The sequence below is a fragment of the Larimichthys crocea genome, chromosome XIX (assembly GCF_000972845.2).
Source record: "Larimichthys crocea isolate SSNF chromosome XIX, L_crocea_2.0, whole genome shotgun sequence".
In the NCBI taxonomy this organism is placed as follows: Eukaryota; Metazoa; Chordata; class Actinopteri; family Sciaenidae; genus Larimichthys; species Larimichthys crocea.
This window is the reverse complement of record NC_040029.1, coordinates 2,219,441-2,241,224: the sequence shown is the minus strand read 5'-3', so window position 1 is coordinate 2,241,224 and position 21,784 is coordinate 2,219,441. Positions and strand designations below refer to the sequence as shown.

General features: G+C 43.3%; 1 protein-coding gene across 8 annotated transcripts in view; it reads left to right on the top strand.

Annotated features, from left to right (window-relative positions):
• Window positions 1–4,658: 4,658 nt before the first annotated feature.
• The window catches only part of LOC104937500 (vang-like protein 1), a 55,809-nt gene continuing 38,683 nt past the window's right edge, over window positions 4,659–21,784 (top strand). The window contains exons 1-4 of one of the 8 annotated variants that reach the window (XM_027291663.1): window positions 4,659–4,826; window positions 6,922–7,026; window positions 7,215–7,334; window positions 14,845–15,119. In XM_027291663.1, the coding sequence (XP_027147464.1) occupies window positions 15,049–15,119 (71 nt within the window). In that variant the 5' untranslated portion in view covers window positions 4,659–4,826; window positions 6,922–7,026; window positions 7,215–7,334; window positions 14,845–15,048. Of the gene's footprint in view, window positions 4,827–5,285; window positions 5,577–6,921; window positions 7,027–7,214; window positions 7,335–9,297; window positions 9,319–10,896; window positions 11,060–14,844; window positions 15,120–21,784 lie in introns of those variants that run through there. The other 7 variants (XM_019255463.2, XM_019255462.2, XM_027291664.1 and 4 more) reach the window with 7 other exon arrangements.

The window sequence follows — 21,784 nt, the reverse complement described above, 5'->3', positions numbered from 1 at the left end:
ATGTCTTTAAGAAGATTTCCAAAGCCCCCTACACTTCTGTTCTTGTTCTTCTGCTGCTATAATCCCCAACATCCCTTTCCATTTTTGTTAACTAGAAATAAAAAAAGCAAATATAATCCATAAATGTACAGCATGTATACGTTTTATAATGTCATTCCATCTCCGTAAGCCATCCTCAAACATAACCGTACAGTATGCCTAGTTGGGATTGGGCCTTTAAACCTAATCTGTCACACACTGGATGTAATTGGCCTCTGAACAGAGAGTCTCATCTGGCTGACTGTAAAGATGCTCTGAGAGATCTCACATTCATCCAGCTGCAGACTGGATCTCTGTGTGTGTGTGTGTGTGTGTGTGTGTGTGTGTGTGTGTATGCATGCGTGTGGTCTCATAAACTGCATCTCTTCCCACTTCGTCTTCATTTTTACGTGCTTTCATTTTTCTCCTCTATTTACCAAAAAACCTCTCTAAACTCATAAACTCCGTGTCTTTGGGGAGGGATCCATCCATCTTCCGGACACCAAATTGAATTGATCTCAGAGCCCCCCCCCAACCACCACCACCACCACCACCTTCTCAATAGGGGCCATCTGCGCGCGCTTCCCGCTTTGAATAAACATGAAAAAGTGACAGCACGTGCTGCCGCGTTGATGCGCGTGCCTACGACGGTGCCTCGCGCTCCCCATTCAGCTGTGTAATCTGATTACATCGCTTTCGCGGCAGCTGATTGATTCACACACCCGGGCACGGAGGTCTTTTGTTTACTTGTAGATAATATATATTGATTAAATTTATTTTTTTTTTAATTAACTTTTGGACTTTTTAGCTGCAGAATTACTTAAAATAAAAATAAAAAACAAGCAGACTGACAAATAAATGCATGATTCACGTCAAAGTATGCTTGTATTGTTCATTTTATATCACTGGAGGTGTCAAATATATAGAAAATATTCACCTGTCTGCCACATCTAACAGTTTTAATGTGAATTTTGAGGTGTTCAGGTCGTGTAATGGCGGCAAAGTGCCACATGGTGGCGCACTAATCTTAAAGTACGCCGCTTGAAAGCTGCTGATGCAGACATTCTGAGATGTTTATCAGAATGAAGATAAATGAAGCTTTTATGCATCTTAAAAGTCATTTTTAAACATATAAATATGATATTACTCTTAAAGTCTGAAGCCTTACTAATGGAGGATGTTGATATTGTTCACACACAAACATTCACAAACCTTTTTCCCCCTTCTTTTTTTATATATGTGGGATTGTAGAATTATTGATATAGAATTAAACATCCATCATCCATCCTCCATCCCCCACCCTTGACACAACACTGCTGTTTATTTTGCTCTCCATGGGGAGGGAAAGGGGTCGTGTCCCAGTCATGACCTCCATTGTGTTCTGGAGGGGATGAGATATATCTAAGGGTGTGTGGAGTGTGTGTCGTGGGGGTAAGGATGCAGTTCAAAGGAGGACAAAATATTGATTCATATAGAGCCGTGTAATTGCCGGAGGCATCTGTTGTCTTGTGGTTTGAACTTTCACGTGTGTTTGGAGTCTGAATGAACTGGTCCTTTGTCTCCCGACACAACAGAGGACGAATGGCAGCGACAGCGGAGAGATGTGAAATCAATCGTTGGGGATGTGTGCTTTAATTGATTTTGTTTAACCTTTATTTAACCAGATATACTCATTGAGGTTAAAGGTGGCGTAGTGTAGGAATTAGACATTGTGTCGACTGTGAGATGTTGTTTCTGTGATTAAACGTAAAGAAAACGCATCATCAGTGTGTCAATTTCACACTTCTTTTTTGTTTTTCATTCAAGAAAATGCCTCATACTGACTCATACCATCAACCAATCAGGCTCCAGCATCTGAGAGGAACTTGGTTTTCACTTACATTTAAGAATCACTCATTTATATAAGTTGTCCCTAGACTTTTTGTATTTTTGACAAATTAAAGCTCAACATTGTGGGAGATTTGTTGATTTACTTTCTTGCTGAGGAGTCTGCTGGCAGATGGGAAAGTAATCTTCTCACCTAACTTGAATCTCTCAAGATGTCAAACCATTCTGTACGACAAGGCAAAACTATTTTCACAAGAAAAGATAAAAAAAAAACAGAGGGGTTTAGGACAAAGAAGTATAATTTTCTGCAGCACAAATGTGTCTCTCTGCAGTCCTATCCTGTCCATTGTTTTCTGACCCTCAGATTTATCTTGTGACACCTAGGAGGGGCCCTGGCCCTCAGGCTGGAAACCACTCTTTTAAATAGTCTGCATTGAAGAACAATATTCTCCTGAGCCGCCGTTTACACAAAAAAAAAGTCCAAAATAAATACATCTCTTCCTCTTTTAGGAGACACTCGGCCAATAAAACATTCCTGTATTTCACGTCAGTGGCCCCGGAGCTCTTCCTGTAACATTTTAGCAGCAGCTGAGAGTTTGTCTCGAATATCAAATATTGCCACGTCCTCTGTTATTTAAGGATTAGAATTTATTTGACAGAAGAGAGGAACTGTTGTTTACGTTCCAGTTTAAGAGGCTTCTTCAAGGCCTCAGTGACTTCTTTGTGTCTTTTTCACTAACTGTGTCCAGACCAGATTGCTATCACTCCACTGTTTGTTTTGTTGCTTTGACTGAATGAGTGAATGACTGGTGGCATCACAGACAACTGTTTACCTTATTCAGCTTCATGAACTGTGACAAAAACATTGCCTGTGTGTATGTGTGGGTGTGTGAAGACCGAATAGACTGGTGCTTTAGTTCTTGTTGGGAAAAACCTTTGTGGGAACGTCTTTTGCAAAGTTTGTGAATTTAATACAACTTTATATAAGTAATGATATTTAACGACAAAACAATTCAACCACTAGAACCTTTATTTTTGTAATATGCGCTCTGAACTGAAAAGTGTCACGGGACTTCATAATAGATCCATCTTCACTTCCTTCTTTGCAGACAGAAGATGTTCCAGTTTCCATGGCATCAACTATCTTATTGATCGCTGTCAGTTTTTCGCCTCTGACACGTGTGACATCTATGCAATGCAAATCCAAGACTTGTTGAGGCAACAGCAACTGTGTGAGATCCTGTCCATCTGCTTGTTTGGAGCGACATCACTGAGCAGACAAATGGCCTTTTTAGGAGATAATTGTTTGACATCAGAGTATATTTGCTGAGACGGACAGCAACAGTCCTCACGTCAATACTTTGTAATGCATTCATCAACAAGTCAAGAGTATTTACACACATGATTTACATTTCCTCATGTTTTGCAGTAACTTTTAAAGAGGCTTTTCTTCAGGCCCATTTAATTAATCTGCACTGCTGAATGCAGGGATGCTCAATTGCCACTTTAATTATGAATACAGCACCTTTAACCATCATTCTTCTAATGTGTACATGTGGGGACGTTAAGTGTACAATATGAAGATATGATGGCGCTGTGTGTTCACCTTGTTAAAGCCCCTTTTTACTGCTTTTTTGTTAGTTAACTTGGATGTTTAAGCTTCACTGTACGGAATAATGTATGTAAAGAGTTTGACACTAGGAACTTTGTCACTCTGTATGATGTGGGAAGAGGATGCAATTTAACGAATTTACCTTTAGATTTTTGTAGACACACTTATTAAAAGCAGATTTTATTAAAACAAATATCACAAGGGGGTCTTTAATTTGATATTTTGGTGTGCTATATGCTATATAGCAACCAATTTATTGGTTTTCAACAGAAAAAAAAACACATTAGGACATCTAACAATCATCTCCGCATATATACAGATATACATACACATACTTTAAATTCCTTCAGGCAGACGATACAGAGCCATTGGTGCAAAGGACAAATAGATTCAAACACAGTTTTTATCCAAATGCAATAGTCAGTGTGAATGCTGCCAAAAAATAATGTGCACAATGTTTTTATGTAATGGGTGTATGCTCCTTTTAGCATATTTAGTATTTATTTTGATTTTAGCACATGTTTAATTTTATATATTTTAGTACATTACTAAAGGTATTTTTTATTCTCATTTATTCTAGTTATTTTAACACTTACTAGTCATTTTAACGCTAGGATTTTATTCATGTTGCACTGACTGACTAGAAGCACTTTCAATCTCGTTGCACCTGTGACAATGACAATAAAGATCTATTCTATTCTAAAAGGAAAAAAATGAACATACTGATATTAGATTAGATTAGATAATACTTTATTTATCCCACAATGGGGAAATTCACTTGTTTACAGCAGCGGAAAAATAGTCAAGGAGGGAAAACACAAGTGTACATATTTACAAAAAGTACTAAAGTAGAATGTGCAGATTTAAGAATGTGCAGATTTACAAAAAGTACTAAGGTAGAACATAAACTTAAAAAACAAAAACAAAAACAAACAAGAACAAAAAATAGCAATGGTTGACATGAACAAGAGACTACAACATGATCAGGTGCAGGTGTTGTAAAGTCTGTGATCTCTTGTGATATGTGTGATCCATACATTTTTGATAAATACCTATTGAACCCAGCACATCACTGTGATGATGGCTCAGTCTGCAGCATGTTCAGCTCTCCTTGTGTTTGTAATGTTGGCAGTGTCAAACCGGGGGGACCTCCCGTGTTGTCGACACCCACCTAGCGGCGTGTCTGCGCACTACACCCCGGTATTTGAGAAGCACTGCCCCCTGTGAGATTCCTGACTGCCAGGGTGATTCCTGCAGCTACCAAAGGGCTGCTTCCTACTGTAGCCTACCGTGTGCTCTGGGGGCAAAGTATTTTATAACCTCTGGATAAATTATCAACTACGGGGAATGATATCACCGCCGATAAAAGGTGAGTTTTTTTAATTACGCAGCAGATAGTGTCGCTCATATATATCCTGCAGATGTTAGTGTGCGGGCTGACAGGCTGTAATGTCCTGTCTTCATTCGTTAAGCTTACACAAAAAAAGAAATACGTTACCGTGTCTACCTGTGTTTGTACACACACACAACAAAGGCTGTTGTTGTTGTGTTAGGCTGAATGTTTTTTATTTAAAGGAAAGACTTGGGAACACGCCCTTGCTGTCTTTGCCTACCTGTATGAAAGGGAATGCTTTCAACTTCATTTGTCCTTAAAACTGCGGTAACGCATAACCACGCACCGGGGGAAGTTAACCGTGTTTGTTAATTTTTTAGCCACAGTTTCGAGTTTGTTACAGTGTCAAATATACGCCTTTTTTTCCTACCAGAAACTCACTCGACACCTAGTAAAAGTATGTTTCATACGGTTGACTTGGTCCGCGTCACCCCGGCTGGTGCACCGCAGCTCAGCTGTAAACTGTAACCTGCGGCGGCGGAGTTGACGCGGACGGATACGTGGTGAACACCCCCCCAGCCTCTGAAAACAACCGGGGAAGCCAATAAAAAACACAAAAAAACACCAAACCCTGCTGCCTCCGGTTTGAAACCACCGTGGTGTAGCTTTGGGTTTTTTAAGGAGTCGCAGAAATAGGCTGCTGAGGTTGTGAGGGGGGGGCTTTCAAGGCCACGGTGCAACCAGGGAGTTTCCTGCGTCTAGGTCCGCCAGCCTGTTGGGTCACAGGTAGGAGCTGGGCGTGTGAACCTGCTCTGGAGCTCCACCAGACTGCACACTGCATAATTTATGCTTAAATTATTATACATTTGTCTGACTGTCTCAACTGTATTTCTTTATGTTTATGTCTTATAAGATAGTCCCCGCCATGTAATGTTGGTTAAAGCAGGTGCTCCTGTAGCACGTGCACAGTGTGGTGACGTCAAATTAATAACCGTTAACTGATTTGAATATCATCTTTATTTGAAACTTTATGTGATACATTTATTACAGATTTAAGTGATAAATGTTGAGCTAATGACTATTTTCCCTTTAATAATAATAATAATAATAATAATACTAATGAATCTGCTCATTATATGAGCTGTTAATCATTTGGTCCAGCAGTAAAATGTCACAAAAAGTGTGTCAAAACCAAAATATAATGTATTCACAGTGATATGAATCACAGAAAAGAAACCAAAATATAATGTATTCACAGTGATATGAATCACAGAAAAGAGGCAAATCCTCATATTTGAAGAGCAAATGTTTGTTATTTTGCTTGAAAATGTCAAAAACAATCAAATTATTGCTTGCCGTTATTCATTTTATGTCAGGCAAACATAAAACTGTTGATAACTTTATTAACTGATGATAACTTTATTAACTTAATCCCTTCTGAAGTGCTGAAATATTACACATAGACTGCTGGAGTAAACCTCTGCCCTTAATTTAGACCAGTGGTTCTTAACCTTGTTGGAGGTACCGAACCCCACCAGTTTCATATGCTCATTCACCGAACCCTTCTTTAGTAAAAAATAAAATATGATTTTTTTTACTGGTGCACAAAATGAACCGTGCATTAACATCACCTTGTTCAAATAACAAAACCAACACAGTGCACGAACTCACAACAACTTACCTCAGTGTGACTTCTGCTGTTGCCTTTGAGAGACCAGTTCAGATATGCGTGGCTTCACCTTGGCAAGTGCCAGTCTCATGTCATTTTCACAGCAAAGTCTGTTCCTTTTCTTAGTTTTTATGTCCAGCATCCTCGAAAACGATTGCTCACAAAGATATGTTGTAACAAATGGTATAAAAAATTCCAGGGCGGAGGCTCCACCGAACCCCTGAGGCCGACTCACCGAACCCCTAGGGTTCGATCGAACCCAGGTTAAGAACCACTGCTCTAGACATTTTTTATTATTTCACGCAGTCATACACGAAGGTGCTACATATATTGTAGTGTTGTTGCTGTGTAGTAGACAAGTGATGCCAGGCTGACACTTGGTGACATTTAATGACTTCTTCTATCCGTGAATTATGCAAAACGATCAGGACGTCTTGTGTGTGGATTCTTCTTCACTTTCAGTCCCAGAAAAAGTGGTTCCGGTTTGCGCGACAGCCGCGGAGAACGCATTGATAGAAATGATGACACCTGTCAAGAGCTCTTAGTCGCGATGCTTGAAAACGACATGTGAGTGAGTGGTTGCTCGCTTGCAGAGCATTTAAACACACTGGTTTCCAGGATCGACGTTGGACTTCGTGGCTTCTGTTTATACTGCTGTGTCAGAAGTGGGGGGAAAAAGTTGAGAAAAGTGAGTCTCTTGAGAGGAAACAGGCAATATGTCAGTGTCAATTTTTCCCTACTGTCGTGTTTTTCAGTCCAACTATGAGCGTGTTCTTGTGACATGCAACATCAACACAGCCACGACTGGAGTACTTGAGATGAAACAGTGATACCTCAGGGGAAAACTGCGGCTGCACAAAGCGACGTTCACCAAGGTAACATATATAAAACATAACCATACATCACAAGAGAGTATGAAGCTGTCGAAACACTGGTAGTATTATCCAAACATTAAAAGTAAGGCGGATTTTCAACAAGTTTTTAGTCTGGAGTGAGTTTGGAATATAAAAGCATTATTTAAACATAATGAATCAATAATCCATAATGAGATTTTGCTGTTTTTTTGCCACATGATGAACAAACCATTATTAAGTTAAAGTTAAAGTGTTTCTGCTGCCGTTGTAGAGCGGAAAAGTGAAGATAGTCTGTGCAAAAATAGGCCAGAGGAAGAAGAATCAGTCGCTAACGAAGTGTTAATTAACGGTGTCGCCTTTGTTAACGTTAAAATGTGACAGAATGTATCGATGTTTTATTTCAATCTGAACAGCGTGACTTAAACTTTCTAAAAATACCATGATCTCCAGTGACCATCACCACTGAACATCCATTATTCTCTGTAGAAATCATGTAAAATGATGCATCGTCACATTTTTAAGCTTTCTTCAGTGTCAGACTAATCCAGTGATAAATGTCTGTAGACTCGTTGTCCTGACTTTGTCTAACTCAATGACCTCACTCCAGCTGAAGCAGCCGTCAACAGTTGGTTTATTGACCGTCCACTCTGAGCTCATGCGGTTGCCTAGTAACTCCAGCTCAAAAATGTGACAGGTAAAGGCTAACAATGTGGATCAGGCTTAAGGACTGTGGAGTCAGTGTTAGTGAGTACTCACTGAGAGCAGATGGAAACTGATAGCGGTCGGTAATTACCGCTGCACAAAAGATGCATGTTAATGATCAGTCTAGTCAATAACGAGCAGATTCTTATAATCTAGTCTGCTAATAGAGACAATCTGTCTGTCTCTGCTGCCGTGTGCCTCATTCATGACTTTACAGGAGACCTCGGGGGTTAAATTCAATGTCACTCGGGAATGTTGATTGAATTCCAAAGAATTAATGGCCCTCCTTTGCTCAGTCATGGACAGCAACACAAGCGAGCATGTGACCGGGCCAGACTTCCACAGTGACTTTGTTTTCATGTCTCGGCGTGTCTTGTGACTGCGGGGTAGCCTCCTCTCACGCTGAAGTCGAAGTGTTGCCGTGAGCTCGTTGCGTGCGGTGCGAGGAGACGTGTTATCATAGTGATTAGCAGCGGAGCGGCGAGGGCGTCATGGTTACGGAGGGATGGAGAAAGCGATATGGGGACGTATGAGCTGCAGAGCAGGTTCATTATGTTTTTATGAATGGCAAAAGTCGCACTGCCGAGTTATACAGAATAAGTTATTAATCTTGTTAATCTTTTTTTTTTTTTTTGGCATGTAAACCCATCATCACATGTTAGAGAGCTTTCCCACGGAGTAAACACAGGTCATGTACGCCATTAGCTCTAAACACTGATGAGCTTTTAATAGCATCTCTGCACAGACTGGCATCTGTCCAACACCGCGTGCCGTCTATAATTCAGCCCCGATGATTTCAATCAGCGTGATGAACATTCGTCTCTATTCTTGCGCTTGCGTTCTTATTCTTTCCGAGGAGGGAAAGTGTTGTTTTGATAGCGGATCGGCTTAAAGAAACTAGTGCTGGAATGGTGCGGGAATCAAAGAGGTGCCATAAAAGGCTGCTGGATTTCAGGATTAATCCCCGCTGAGTGTGAATGAGCTACAGGGGGCTTTTCGCTTCGACTAAGGAAGAACGGATGAATGGCCTGCCTGAAAGGCGGCTTCCAATGCAAAACAGAATGGATCATCTTATCTGCTTCATTAGATGCTTAATTTGCCGCTTTACAGAGGGAAACAGGAAGTTCTCCTCCTGCTCTTTGCTTGACTCCTTCTCATACAGTAGGGAGTCTTCAGAGGTCAGTGTGCAGGGCAGCACCTCGGCGGTTCAGTGACTGTAGACGGGGACTGCAGGTTCAGCCCGTCGGACTCTGAATGTTTGTGTCCTGATCGCGTCGTTTGGCTTTCCTCAGCATGTTATGAGGTCAGTGAGTCCTGCAAGCTCTGAGTCAGCCGTGTGCTCGAGTTCCCCTAAACATCTTCACAAATGTCAGCCTCATAAATTACTCTTAATCAGCTCAGTCTGCAGCTGAAGAAATGAGTGCTAACATTAAGTTTTCTTTAAATAAATACTCGTGTTTGTTTGCCTCTTTAGTTTGGTTCTTTGTGGCTGGTTTGATTGGAATGATTTTTCTAAGCCAATAATCAATATTTTCTCATTTAAAAAGCGATATATTGCCTTTTTTTTAACATATAACATAACAAACAATCATGACACATAACCTTTAGATTCATTTTGTTGTGGGGAGTGGGACATCAGCTTGTCAGAGCTGGTGGACATGATCTCAGACCTAGTCTGGCATTTCTGTACTGCAGTTTGTTGTTATTCATTGGCCGTCATATATATAATGCTGATATATCTGTAATAATCTTATATTGGCAGACGTATCAGCCCTGGCAGATCTATCAGTCTAGCTGAACTATTATTAAATACACCTGTTATTGTCATGGATCGTGGAATGACATTTCTGCAACATCACCTGGAAACTATAGTAACAGTTAAGTCCATCCGCTTGTGAATTTATCCCCATTCTCCTTTTTAATATGACCTCTTATTTGATATTATATTATATTACCCTTTTTTTTCTGCCTTGTTTGTGACACAGCAGGTCCAGTTTCCATCTTGACTCATAACGCTCATAATCAGTTCTTTACGTGGGACACCAGAGAAGCTCAGGTTCATTTAGGTGCGGGCATGACTCACTGTTATTCACCGGAATTTCGGGCTGGAATTTGATCCAGCCGCCATGAAGCATGATGATGATGCAGAAGGACAGTCGCCAAAACCGATGACACAGTCACGTGACGGTCTGAAGCCTACAGCTCTTGGTTTATGTGTAATACATGAGTGTGAACGTGAACCAGACCAGCATCCGTAGCATGGTAACTATCAATGAATATGAGAATAATGATGTTTGAGATGTTAGACTACGCGGGTGTCAAAGTGTCGGTATTTCCATGTATTCATTTGAGCTGTTGATAATTTAATATCACGGAGTGGCGACGCTGATGCATTTATTGGACGCGAAGTGAAAAGTGCAGCCGAGCAGCACTGATGTGTTTATGGCAGCTGACAGCACATGCCTCGTGGCCGCGGTGTAACTTTGCTCCAGCTCAGACATGAGCACAAGTATTTTCTCGGGCTGTTTAAGCAAGAGTTGTTTGTGTACATCTCCAGTTCGAGGCGCTGGATGTTTATTCTGTCGCCGTTCCTTGAGTCTCAGGTTGTTAGACCTGTTAGCTGATGCGTTTTATTTAATTTTTTCATTTTCTAGAAGCGTGTTTTGTTGGGGGGGAATTTGAGTCTTGTAGTAAAACGCCCAGGTGTTATGTTACCTCAAGGAATTTAACATAGATTTGACACCCAGAAGTTTTCCAGAACAAGCGAATAAAATGGCCATGTACCCTTCATGCTTGGTCTCTGTGATAATTCTGCTCTTCCTCTTCCCTCGCTCCTTGCTGCCTGTGTTCGCCAGGACAAACAGACAAGCCGGCAGCTCAGCGGGGGTCTTGGATTACTGTGAAGAATATACCAGGGCTCCACGACCCCCCCCCTCCCCTCCTTTGCAGAGTGGGGGATTCCTATTTCAGCTTCGGACTCTCTGCAAACTTGAAGTGGTTCCACTTACCAATTTTCTCTGGCATGGCAAAGACAGAAGCCACATGTGAGAACACCCGCATATCCTGTTACACTTCAATATAGCTCTCAGGGCCTGGCATCTTGTTGGGTTAGTAGTGAGCATGTTCAGGACTGTGCCGTACAGCGCGGAGCACGTGAAACAGAAATGATGTGCGGAGACGCCGAGCCCCGCATCTCAAGCAGGAAATAATCGATCAGCGTTTTAACTAGCTGCTGTCTTTACTCGCGGCTGCACTCTGACTGAACCACGCACTCATTTAACCCTATTAATCCCTCATTTAGCCGCGTGCCCTTGCTTTTAAGAGGATTAAAACAGGTGATGGAAACGTCTCTGTGATTGTGTCCAGCTTGCTGAGCAGTCATTATTCATTCGGGAAATTCCTGCAGTATTAGCAGTGTACTCCTGTTTCCATCCTGGTATAAGTACACAACCCCCAACTGATTAGATTTTATTGTCAAATACACCACCTGTTTCTTGGTAACCAGCAGAGAAAAACAGACTTCTTTTTTGGGAGTTGAGATTAAAATTAAATTAAAAAATCTTAGTGAGCATTAGAGATGCTGGTACCTGCATTTTGTTACCTTTCTAATCGCCTGTACCAGTCGAGCTAAGCTACATTCTGTAATCAATGCAGGGTTGTGCGGCGCTGTGTTCGGGTGGAGTGTGTGCGCGTGTCTATATGTGTTGAACGTAACCGCTGCGAAACAATCAGGAAATAAGTTTTTATTTTGCCGATTTAAGCAAATTTATCAAGGACCGCGCTCCCTCACCCTCATTCACTGTCTGTGTCACTCTCTTTCAAACCTTCACACACAAACCAAATGAAACCTCTTTGTGTCACTAATTTGCAGCGTCAAAATTGCGAGTCAGACACAAATTTAGAAGCTCTAAGTTCTGCGGAAGTTCTAAAAAGTTCTGAAAAGAAAGTCATCCGTTCGAGATGTTCAGCAAGTTTCTCATGTGAGCAGGGGCTTTTTGGAAAGCTCCATCAGGATGAGTAAAGCGGCTAGCTGGCGACGAGGCTTCGGAGAACCAGTTGAGGGAGGATTTGTCACCATGTGAGGATGATTCAGACCTTTTAAAAATGATTTGCAGAATGAGCATGACCAAATATGCAGTTGCGCAACCTTCAAAGCATTTTCAGGAGTCTCCAAGAGTCACGCAAGCATGCAAACACACACACACACACACACACACACACAACAGAGTCACTCACAGATGTGCCGACGCCACACTCCTCGGAACTGGGTCATACTAGATGTTTTGTGCCACAGTGTATTTTTGGACCCAGGGATGTGTGTTTCCCTCCAAGTGGCGGATAAGGGCTGCAGGTTATGCACTAAATCTGGCTAATTGACTCCCTTTGCTGGAGTCGTGAATGCAGAAATGCACCGTCTTTGCCAGGGAGACGGTTTCGCTCAGTTTCTCACCACCTTTAAGGCGACTGGAGCCATAAATCAGCCATAAATCTTAGCGCTCGAAGCCTCGCCTGAGAGTTTGAGGGCAGGTTTCGATCGGGAAGGCGTACTGCGGCTTCAGAGTATGTCAGGACAAAGTGGTGGTATGAAAGAGGAGAACGGGAGGCGTTTGAAGCACTCTGGATGATGGATGCAGATATTAGAACACAGAAATGTGTTCCCTCTTCTCCTAAAATACTGCCGATACATATAACATTAACCCCAAACGCGGCATCACTTGACCTCAGAGTGTTGTTTGAGAGAGCCCTCTGGTTAATATCAGCTCCGATTTAATATCAGCTCTGCTCCGTGTAAGGTTCACGGCTGTTTAATGCCAAGTGTAGGCGGCCTGCCTTTAAAGTGCAGCGACGTGAGTGTGAGCATAAATTTGATTTAGGTCTCTCCAAGTTAACCTGTGTATTTCACACCTCACATTTTTCATCTCACCCAGAGCTGTCTGAGAAGCCCTGAGTGTGTATGTGTGTGTGTCTGTCGTGCAGGTGTTGTTTACAGCACGCCTTGGGCTACGTGACTCACTCTTCTCTCTGCTTTTGTGCAGGTACGCTAACGTGAGCTTTCCAAAATTCGTTTCATTCAAACACCTCCGTCTTCGCCCGCTCCGACTCTGACCTCACCGAATCAAGCGCATGCCTCTGATCAATCACTGCTTCCCCTTAATGCGATCTTGAAACCCTCCACCTGCTCACACACCGTACATGGCGTTAGTCCGTGGATTCACAGACCATTTAATGCTCTAGTTGGCTCCTGGTCTGCCCCATCAGCGTTTTTTACTGCATGTCCATCCTCGGGGGGGAAAGAATGCAGCTTGATTTTACTGGAAATGACTTAATATAGGTCCAATCACCCAACGCAATTCCCCCCCCTGTAACGGCCGTCATCACAGCATTATGAAGTGTCTTGGATAAAAGCAAGTTGAAGTATGTATCCACAGAAGTGTGTTTACTCGGTTACGTTGATGGGTGGTGTTCGTATTTCTAAACTGTAGCATCACCAGATAGGAATGCTGCACAGAGAGAAATGAAGTCTGATTATTTAAATGAATCTGAGCCACAGTGACATGGTACAATTTCTAATTGTTGATTATTTTTGATAAATTATTTTGTTCCTCCAGCCGGTGTGAATATTTGCTGATTTTGTTAGTGTTTCATAATTAAACTGAATATCTATTTTGGTCAGTTTTTGATAAAAATGCTCCTCTTTTCTGTCAAATAAGTAACAGAATTTAAACCAGCAGATTCAATGATAATGAAAATAAAAGTAATAATTGTTATTTCAGCCCTGAACAATTTATGTACAGAGTGATATTGTATAAATTCTTGGTTTAAAGGTCCAGTGTGTAGGTTTTTGTGGCATCTAGCGGTAAAGTTCCTGAACACCCTCGCCTCACTCAGTCCTTCCTAGCGTGAAGGAGAAACTATGGTGGCTGCAAAACTCTATCCCTCCCTATCCCTATCTACAGTCAGTGTTTAGTTTGTCCCTCCTGGGCTACTGTAGAAACATGGCAGACGTGACGTAACGTAATGTAATGTAACAAAGTGACAAAAACATTTCTTAGACTTAGAAAAAATGAAGCCACAAGTGATGCATGTATTCATTTAAAACCTCCTGAGCGTCGCAGCCGTGACGTTTGGCTCAGGAGAGTGGTAATGAAAGTTTAACATGCATTATACTGATATAATTAGCCGTTCATTAAAATTAATGACTCGTAGGTAAAACAAGGACATACTGTTCGGAGCACTTCTGTGAATTTATTTTAGTTTGCCATCACGCCTCCCTGAGCCTCGCTTCCAAACTGCACCGCACCTCCGTCTTCTTGAACTTCTCCTGCGAGAGCAGCTTTTATCTCTGCCACTCTCTCGCTGCGCTGTCTGTCTCAAAGCCTTGTCAGTGTCGGGGCTTAAATTGTTTGCCGTGTGTCAGAGACTTAAATCTGCCTCCGAACAACAGTTGTCAGCCGTGTGGGAATAAGAGCAAATTGCTGTTTCACAGTCGCAGCGCTGCTTTTATCTGGGACACTCAGCTGTAACGAAACCTCCTGAGAGCTGCCTGTAACGTGGAGTGTTGTCACTGCAGGTTTGTCGCGAGAAGATGGCGACTGTAAAGCAGCTGCAGATGCACACAGGCATGATGCATGATAGGTGCTAACAGATACCAAATGATGGGAACAGATGTGATGAAAGAGCCCTTAATGATTGATTCTTTAATGCTCTTCAGTCCATTTCAAACAGTCTCCCTCTTGTTGGCTCCTCCTGTGTCTAACAGTCAAACATGGGCAGCTTTCCCAGACATTTCACATTTTGAATTCAAATTTCCCGTCTGCCTTCCCTCCAGGTTGATGTTTCCTCACCGGGCGCCCCCAGGGTCGCTTTCAAGCCTGACTGCCGACAGCTCGCCACCTCTGTCAGCCTCCTGAGCGAGCCAGTCGATCGCCTCTAGCTCAAACAAGCGTCTGCCATCAGCGGTCCTAGCCGAGCGGCCTCCGTGTTGCCCCCTCCGCCCCTCGAGGGCCAGCTGCCTGGGCAGGACTGTATCACCATGGACACAGAGTCCACCTACTCGGGCTATTCCTACTACTCCGGACGCTCCCGGGGATCCCACAGGCACGGGTAAGACTAAATCCTGCTTTGTCAGTAGTTCTGTTTCCTCCTTATAAAGCTGAAGGATGTACTTGTACAATTAGTAGTGAAAAACATCGGAAAGATTGAAACAAAATAAACTGAAGAGGAAGAAAGAAAAGGAACACATCCAGATCTCCTCATATCTAAATGATAAAATATTTCATCTTTAATGTCATGCACCAGTTTTAATTTTCACAGCTGTTGCTATTGAGCTGAAGTCGGTCCGGGGCATGATTGAGAACAGATCATTCATAAATTGATTTAAGCTATAAAATCAGTTTTGTCTTGTTAGTGGTGCGTGTCGTGCAGTTTTAAGCTTTGTGGTTGAATGTTTTTTTGTTTTGTTTTTGTTTTTGGCTAAAATGCACCTTGGGACTTGTAGTTCACCTCGTTTTTGAACTTTTCTCTAAAAAAAAATAAGATATCCTTGAACACAGTTGCTCATATTTCTGCTGATGAGAGTTTTACCAAGCCGTCATATGTGTCTATGGGGAATAAAAATAGGACCTGAATTAGCTCTTGCAGCTTCACTCAGCTGTAATTTGCTGGACCAAAGTGTTTGAATTTTTTTTGCGTATGATCTATTTTGTCTGTTATCTTCACTCCCTTTCTTATCTGTGGATTTCTACGCCCCCCCCCCCTCAACCCTTCTTTCACTGCACACGTCCACCCTCTGTCCTTCCACCCACCTCCGTGACCCCCCCGTCTCTCGTGTATCTCCGTCTTCCTCTCTGGTCTGGCGTGTGTGGAGCCCGCAGCTTGTGTAGTCGCATTAGTCTGTCAGCGCTGGAATGGCTGCGGTTGACAGGCCTCAGGAAGGCAGCGGGAGACAGGTGCCGAAGAGGCCTGACTGACTGATGGCTCAGCGGATACGCTGAGAGCCTGAGAGGAGATGAGAGGAGGAGGCTCTTGTTCCACAACAGCCCCTCCCTTGTCACCCCCTCCTGCTTGTTCGCCATATATCTCTCTCTCGGCCCTCCGTCGCCGCTCCCACTCTCGCAGCCACCTGTTGCCGTTTAAGAGACTTTGTGTGTTCCCCTTCACACTTTACCCTTCTTGCTTCTTTATCTCTTTCCTCTCCTTCTCCTCATCATATCCATTTCTTGCTCCCATGTGTCCTTTGTGATATGAATGCAGCAGCTGCCCCCTTTCTTGTTCTTGTTCTCGACCTCCCCTCTGCATCGCCTTCGCCTTCGCCCCCCCACCCCCCTCCTCCTTTGATGGATTCCTGACTACTCTCCGAGGATGGGTAGGCGCAGGCGTATCACTTGTTCCCTACTCGCTCGCATTCCCCAGGACAGGAATGTGCCCTTGTAGCTCAAAGTTACACGGAGCAACTCTCACTTTGTCGGAATCAAAGACGGGGTGAGAGGTTGGTGGTTTGGCTCCTATCCTGCTGCTTCTCCAGCCTTTCAAGTGAGTGACAGCAAATTGGAAAGGACCACACTGACATGCACGCCAAGTGCCTTTCCACTCCTACCATGACTTTGCCTTTGCCTCTGGCTTCTGATTTGATATTCAAAGAAAACCAAACTGTTGTCTGAAGGTAAGAGGCAACAGATGCAGTCACGTGGGAGTGTGTTCGCACCCAGAATAATCACACCGAGTGTTTGTACGGGTGTTTATTTGTGAGTCAGTCTCAAACACAATTTGTCAGGATATAATAGAAGACTGGGATTGGCTTAGGCTTTTCATTAACAGACGGTGCAGAGGGTTTTTTTTTTTGGAGTTGTGTCCTCTTGTAGCTGGCTTTTCGCCCCCGTCATGTGTCAAACAATCCTCCTCCGGTGTCCAAGATACTTCCACAAAATATTCCCCTGGCCCTTCAGTGATGGCAGAGCAGCAGCTCTGTCCACGAACACGACTCTGTGCCAAACGCAGAGACAAAACAAGCTCATGACAACAATTTCTTTATTTGCAAGCTTCTTAATCCCTTCGGATCACGTTCAGTTGCACCGGAGCAAAACACTAATTCCCAGGAGAGCCTTCTTAATTGTTGGTATTACAGTGAAGCCTGTGCTTTTTTAAATTGTTTTTATTTAAGCAGAATCCAGAGCTACGTAATTAACTGTGAGAGAAGAGCGTTAATATGATTTTCACGCCTTAGTCATAATATTCCATTACCACATGACTCTCACAGTGTCAAGAGACTGTCATTCAAATTAGGTTGTGTGTTTTTAAATGATTCTCACTGGGAAAATCAGAAGAATTTAGTTTGAATTGGTGATTTTAAAAAAATGAAAAAAGATCTGATATTATATCAATATTTCTGCCTCTCTCTTGGAGAACAGGAGTTTGGTATTGAACCACTTCAGTTCAGTTTTCCTCAAAAGTTTCCCCAAAGCCTGCCTCCTTCACTCAAGTCAATTCTTGAGTGTTTTAAACGATTATAAAATTGCAAATCTCATATTAGCAGCTGCTCATGTGGAAAATTGGATCTTTTGATTGGTATAACTCCAATTATAGGGCGGCGCGAAGCACTCGCATGGGACTCGGTGAGTAATTTAAACTAATTCATTCATAGTTGTGGTACCACTCGGAGGTTTCTTGGATGATTCTCCTCATAGAGGAGTCGGTTCATACGCGCCTTATATAGATATGTGAAGTTATATTGAATTATATATTGAAGTTGATTTTACTGGCTTAATCGGTCTGAATACTGTGATGATAGAATGTAACGATGTCTAGAATATGTCAGGGTTATTAATATCTGAATTAACTTTTACAGACAAGTGTGATCCCTCTGTCCTCTGACGACACCGTCGCTCAAAGATTTGATGACAGATCTTCTATAATACGCTTAAAATGTGCCAGATTTGGTAGCTGGAGGACTCTCCGTGCTGACCTCTCTGGACTACTGGGACACATCAGCAGTGAGAGTGTGTTAAAGCGCCAGTATGCTTCATCAGAAATACTCGTCAGATTATTTAAAAGCTCTGGAAACCCCCCGTCCCCCTTCCCCGTACACTTTTTTCCGATTGGCAGGGGAGCGTGTGTGACTTTCCAAAGCCGACAATCCGACATTCACACTCACTTGACGCAGCTATTGGCCAGCTGTGCGGAGATTAGGCAGGAGCCAGCGTTTGAAACTGTCTCTCGGCTCTCTCTCTCTTTTTTTTTTTTTTTTTTCATTTTTCATGTCACATTTCATGTGAGCAACCAAGTGCAACAGTATGAATGTCTTCCATGAGAGAGCGACTGAAAATAAGCTCCATTCACGATAACTGCAGCCAACCTCAGACTGCAGACATCTCCCAAACCACTTCTTTTCGAACATAGCCTGACCTTTGTGTCGCCACATTGTGTCACCTTCCTGTCGTGTTATCTGTATGAAGCTGAGGAGCAGCTTATCACACCCACTCTCCAACTCAACCATGAGCCGTCACCCGACTTCGAGGTGCCTATAGATAGCTTCTTTTTAGCACCTCTGTCACACACTTGATCCCTGGTTGCATGCTCCCTCCCTTCCTCCGTAACACATTTATGGCTTTGAGTCGACCTAACCCGGTGTGTGGTTGTTCAGTTTTTATTTGGCTTCGCGACTCTACCCATTTGGCCGAGGCCGAGCCATCCACCGGCGTCTTGGCTCGGATGGGCCGTGTTGACACAAATCTCCGTGTCACACAGGTGTGTGGGTTGCCCTGCCAGCCCAAAGACGCAACAAATTGGTCCACGGACACTTTGACGTGCCATGTTAGTTGGCTCTTCCATAGTCGTCCTGCCATCCGCTGTCCCTCTATGAGAGGTGGAGAATGCGATCGCATCCACGCTCATCCTCAGGTGGTAGAGGGAAACGAGGCTTCCAGCGCTTAATTGGCAGGACGCCGCCGCAGCTCGCCAGGCATTCTCTGCCCTCACAGGACCTCCCCCACCCACCCTCCCATCCTCACTGTTCCAAAAAAGCCATACCCGTTTCAGGGATCCACGCTGGAAGTCAAATTCCATTAATCAAATCATAGCACAGCACGTTGTTGGAATACCAACAAGCCGGCTGCATGCTAATGAGGCAGGAAGAGGATGTGGGAAAGGGGGGAAGGTGTGTCTGTGTGTGTTGTGTGTATGTGTGTGTTGGGAGCAAGGTTTCCACATAGTGTGATCACCCCAGAAGCTTGCTGAAGGGGGAATGAGAAAACAGGCTGGGGGAGGGGACGGGCTGGTAGACAGAGGCCGATCTGTTCGAACCACTCCCTGGCTGCCCACAGGTCTGCTCGCCTCTCTTATTTCCTGTCTGCGTGCATCCGCGCATCCATCCACCGCACGTTTCGAGATGCCCGTTGTTTACAGCTCTCTCGCATCGTCTTTGCACCTCTTCCTCACACGTCTGTAGTCTCGGTGAGATCCAGGCGTTGCTTTACCTTTTTTGTTCTCTGCGCTCACGGTGAATCATGCGTCGCTGAGATGCACACGTCACACGCGGTCTGTGCACAGGACTCACATTCACACATTGTGTGCTCTGAACCAGCCAACCTTTTTCAAATGAAGTACTCGTGACTCCTTAATGTGGCTGATAGGCAGTGATTTGTCCTTCTCGGATAGTTTTATTCTGAGGTTTTTTAGAGGCCTGAAGAGGTGAAAATATCAGTAATTCACAAGAAAATCGACAAAAAACACGTAGAAACATCATAAAGAACTTTAATTTATTTGACAAATACATTTTTCTCATTCCTGTGGCTTGCATTGTGCCTCCTCTTTCAAATAAATAAGTCAAATGTCATCTTGGGACACCATGATGGGTCCTGACCCTGTTGCAAGCCTCTCTACGCCATTGTCAAACAAACAAATAATATTTCATGCTTCAATACACCAACGACTAAAGGTAGGCAAGGAGAACTGATGTAATGTTGTTAAAATTGTAACTTGTTCAAAGAGTTTTCCTATTTTGCTACAACTTGCTTTACTTTCACTTCACTTCCATTCAGTTTCTGATTTCCTACATTACCCAGATTGCTTTGCACTTAGAGAAAGCTTTGCGCTAATTAATCCTGTAACTATGAACTACTTTTTGGTGGTTGGCGAACATAGCGTTGGAGTTTAAAGAAAGAGCAGGACAGAACTACTATCATCTGATCCTTGAAATCCTTGAACCTTGAAATGCAAATTTCATCCCCAATATCACATTTTTCAGAAAGAGTGGAGTGAATGTTTCTTTTCATCTGCTACACTCTGCTCCGCACTGACAATAGCTCTTACCTTTCTCTTACTTTTCCCCCAGAGCTGCTTGTTATTCTGCGGATGACTTGCGTAGGATAGCTGCCTTGCGAGCCCTGCTGCTCCTCCCAGTCTCCCTCTCCTACAGCATTCCTCCCCAATTAATAATCATAATCAGTGACAGGCTTTGACTGATGATCACCCCCGCTGGAATAACCATCGCTGCAGTGACGGCTGTAGCTGTAATAATATTTAAAAGGATAACGATAACTGTAATATATTTAAAGGATTAAATCGACTTCCTAATCTCCTGGATTTATTAGATGAAAACACGTCAGTCACTCTGTCAGTGAGAGAAGTTGCTGCAGGCGATTTGAACCGTAGCTTTGTCTTACACATTTGAAACATTACTGTTGTGATTTTTTTTTTTTTTTTTGGGTAGGAAATTGTGTCCACATTCAAGAGGAAGTACAGGAATAGAGGCGGAAAGCGGACTGGTTAACACCCTTTAATCAGAACACTTGGATCAAGTGCAACTCTATGACTGTAGCAGCTCCACCGCTGTCAATCATGCCGAGTCCTCCATTACCCCGGCAGGCAGGATATCCTGCACATTATGGTTATGAATTGTTATTGTGAGAGAGTAGCATTCAAGGGTCACGCGAGTATTGTGTTTGTAATTCAGTTCAGTCTAAGGCTATTATCTGCATGAGCAACAGATCTGATTTAGCTGTGTCAGACTTTCATGGTCTCTGTCAAACATTAAAGCTGCTCTAATCAATATTTTCCGTTCCTCTCAGCCCTGTGGGGTGTCTTTCAGCTCATTGTTTTGTTTTTTTAGAGGCTGCAGCTTTGATATTTTGGTTCACCGGTGTTTACAGATAGTTAACTAAGGAGTTTGTGGAGACCAGACTAGAGTTGCACGATACCCACGGTATACCCGGTACCCTGCGGTGCCAAATCATAACCGTCGCTACTATACTAGAAATTTTACACGACGGTACTACCGTGGATTACTATACTACCGGTGCCAGTCTCCGCTACATAGCGGCCGCCTCTGCTCTCCTCCCGGCTTCTCACTGCATGCTACTCCTTTGTAAACAAACCAACATGGAACTGCAACCGAACTACACAGCTGCTGAATGATTGGCTGTTTGCCTGTTACTGGTGACGTCCAGGGATATGATAGGCTGTTTCCGCACGCTGGGTCCGCCCGTCTGTTAGCTGATTGGCTGTTCGTGTGTTTCTGCTGGCAAGAACGAACTCCGCGAAGACAGCTCCGCTTCGATAGAAACTCGCTTCAAAACAAACAACAAGCTAAAGTTCTGTCTCGCCCAGACACGAGACAACACACTCACCATGGCAGAAGCACCGGGCCCGAGCAGCGAGTCTGCCGTGGCGTCTTCGTCAGTGGCAACACTAATTTTGCTTAAAAAACAAACGTCGTTGTTTCAAACTAACTTGTACAAATACATTGCAGTTTATAAAAATAATAATAATAAAAA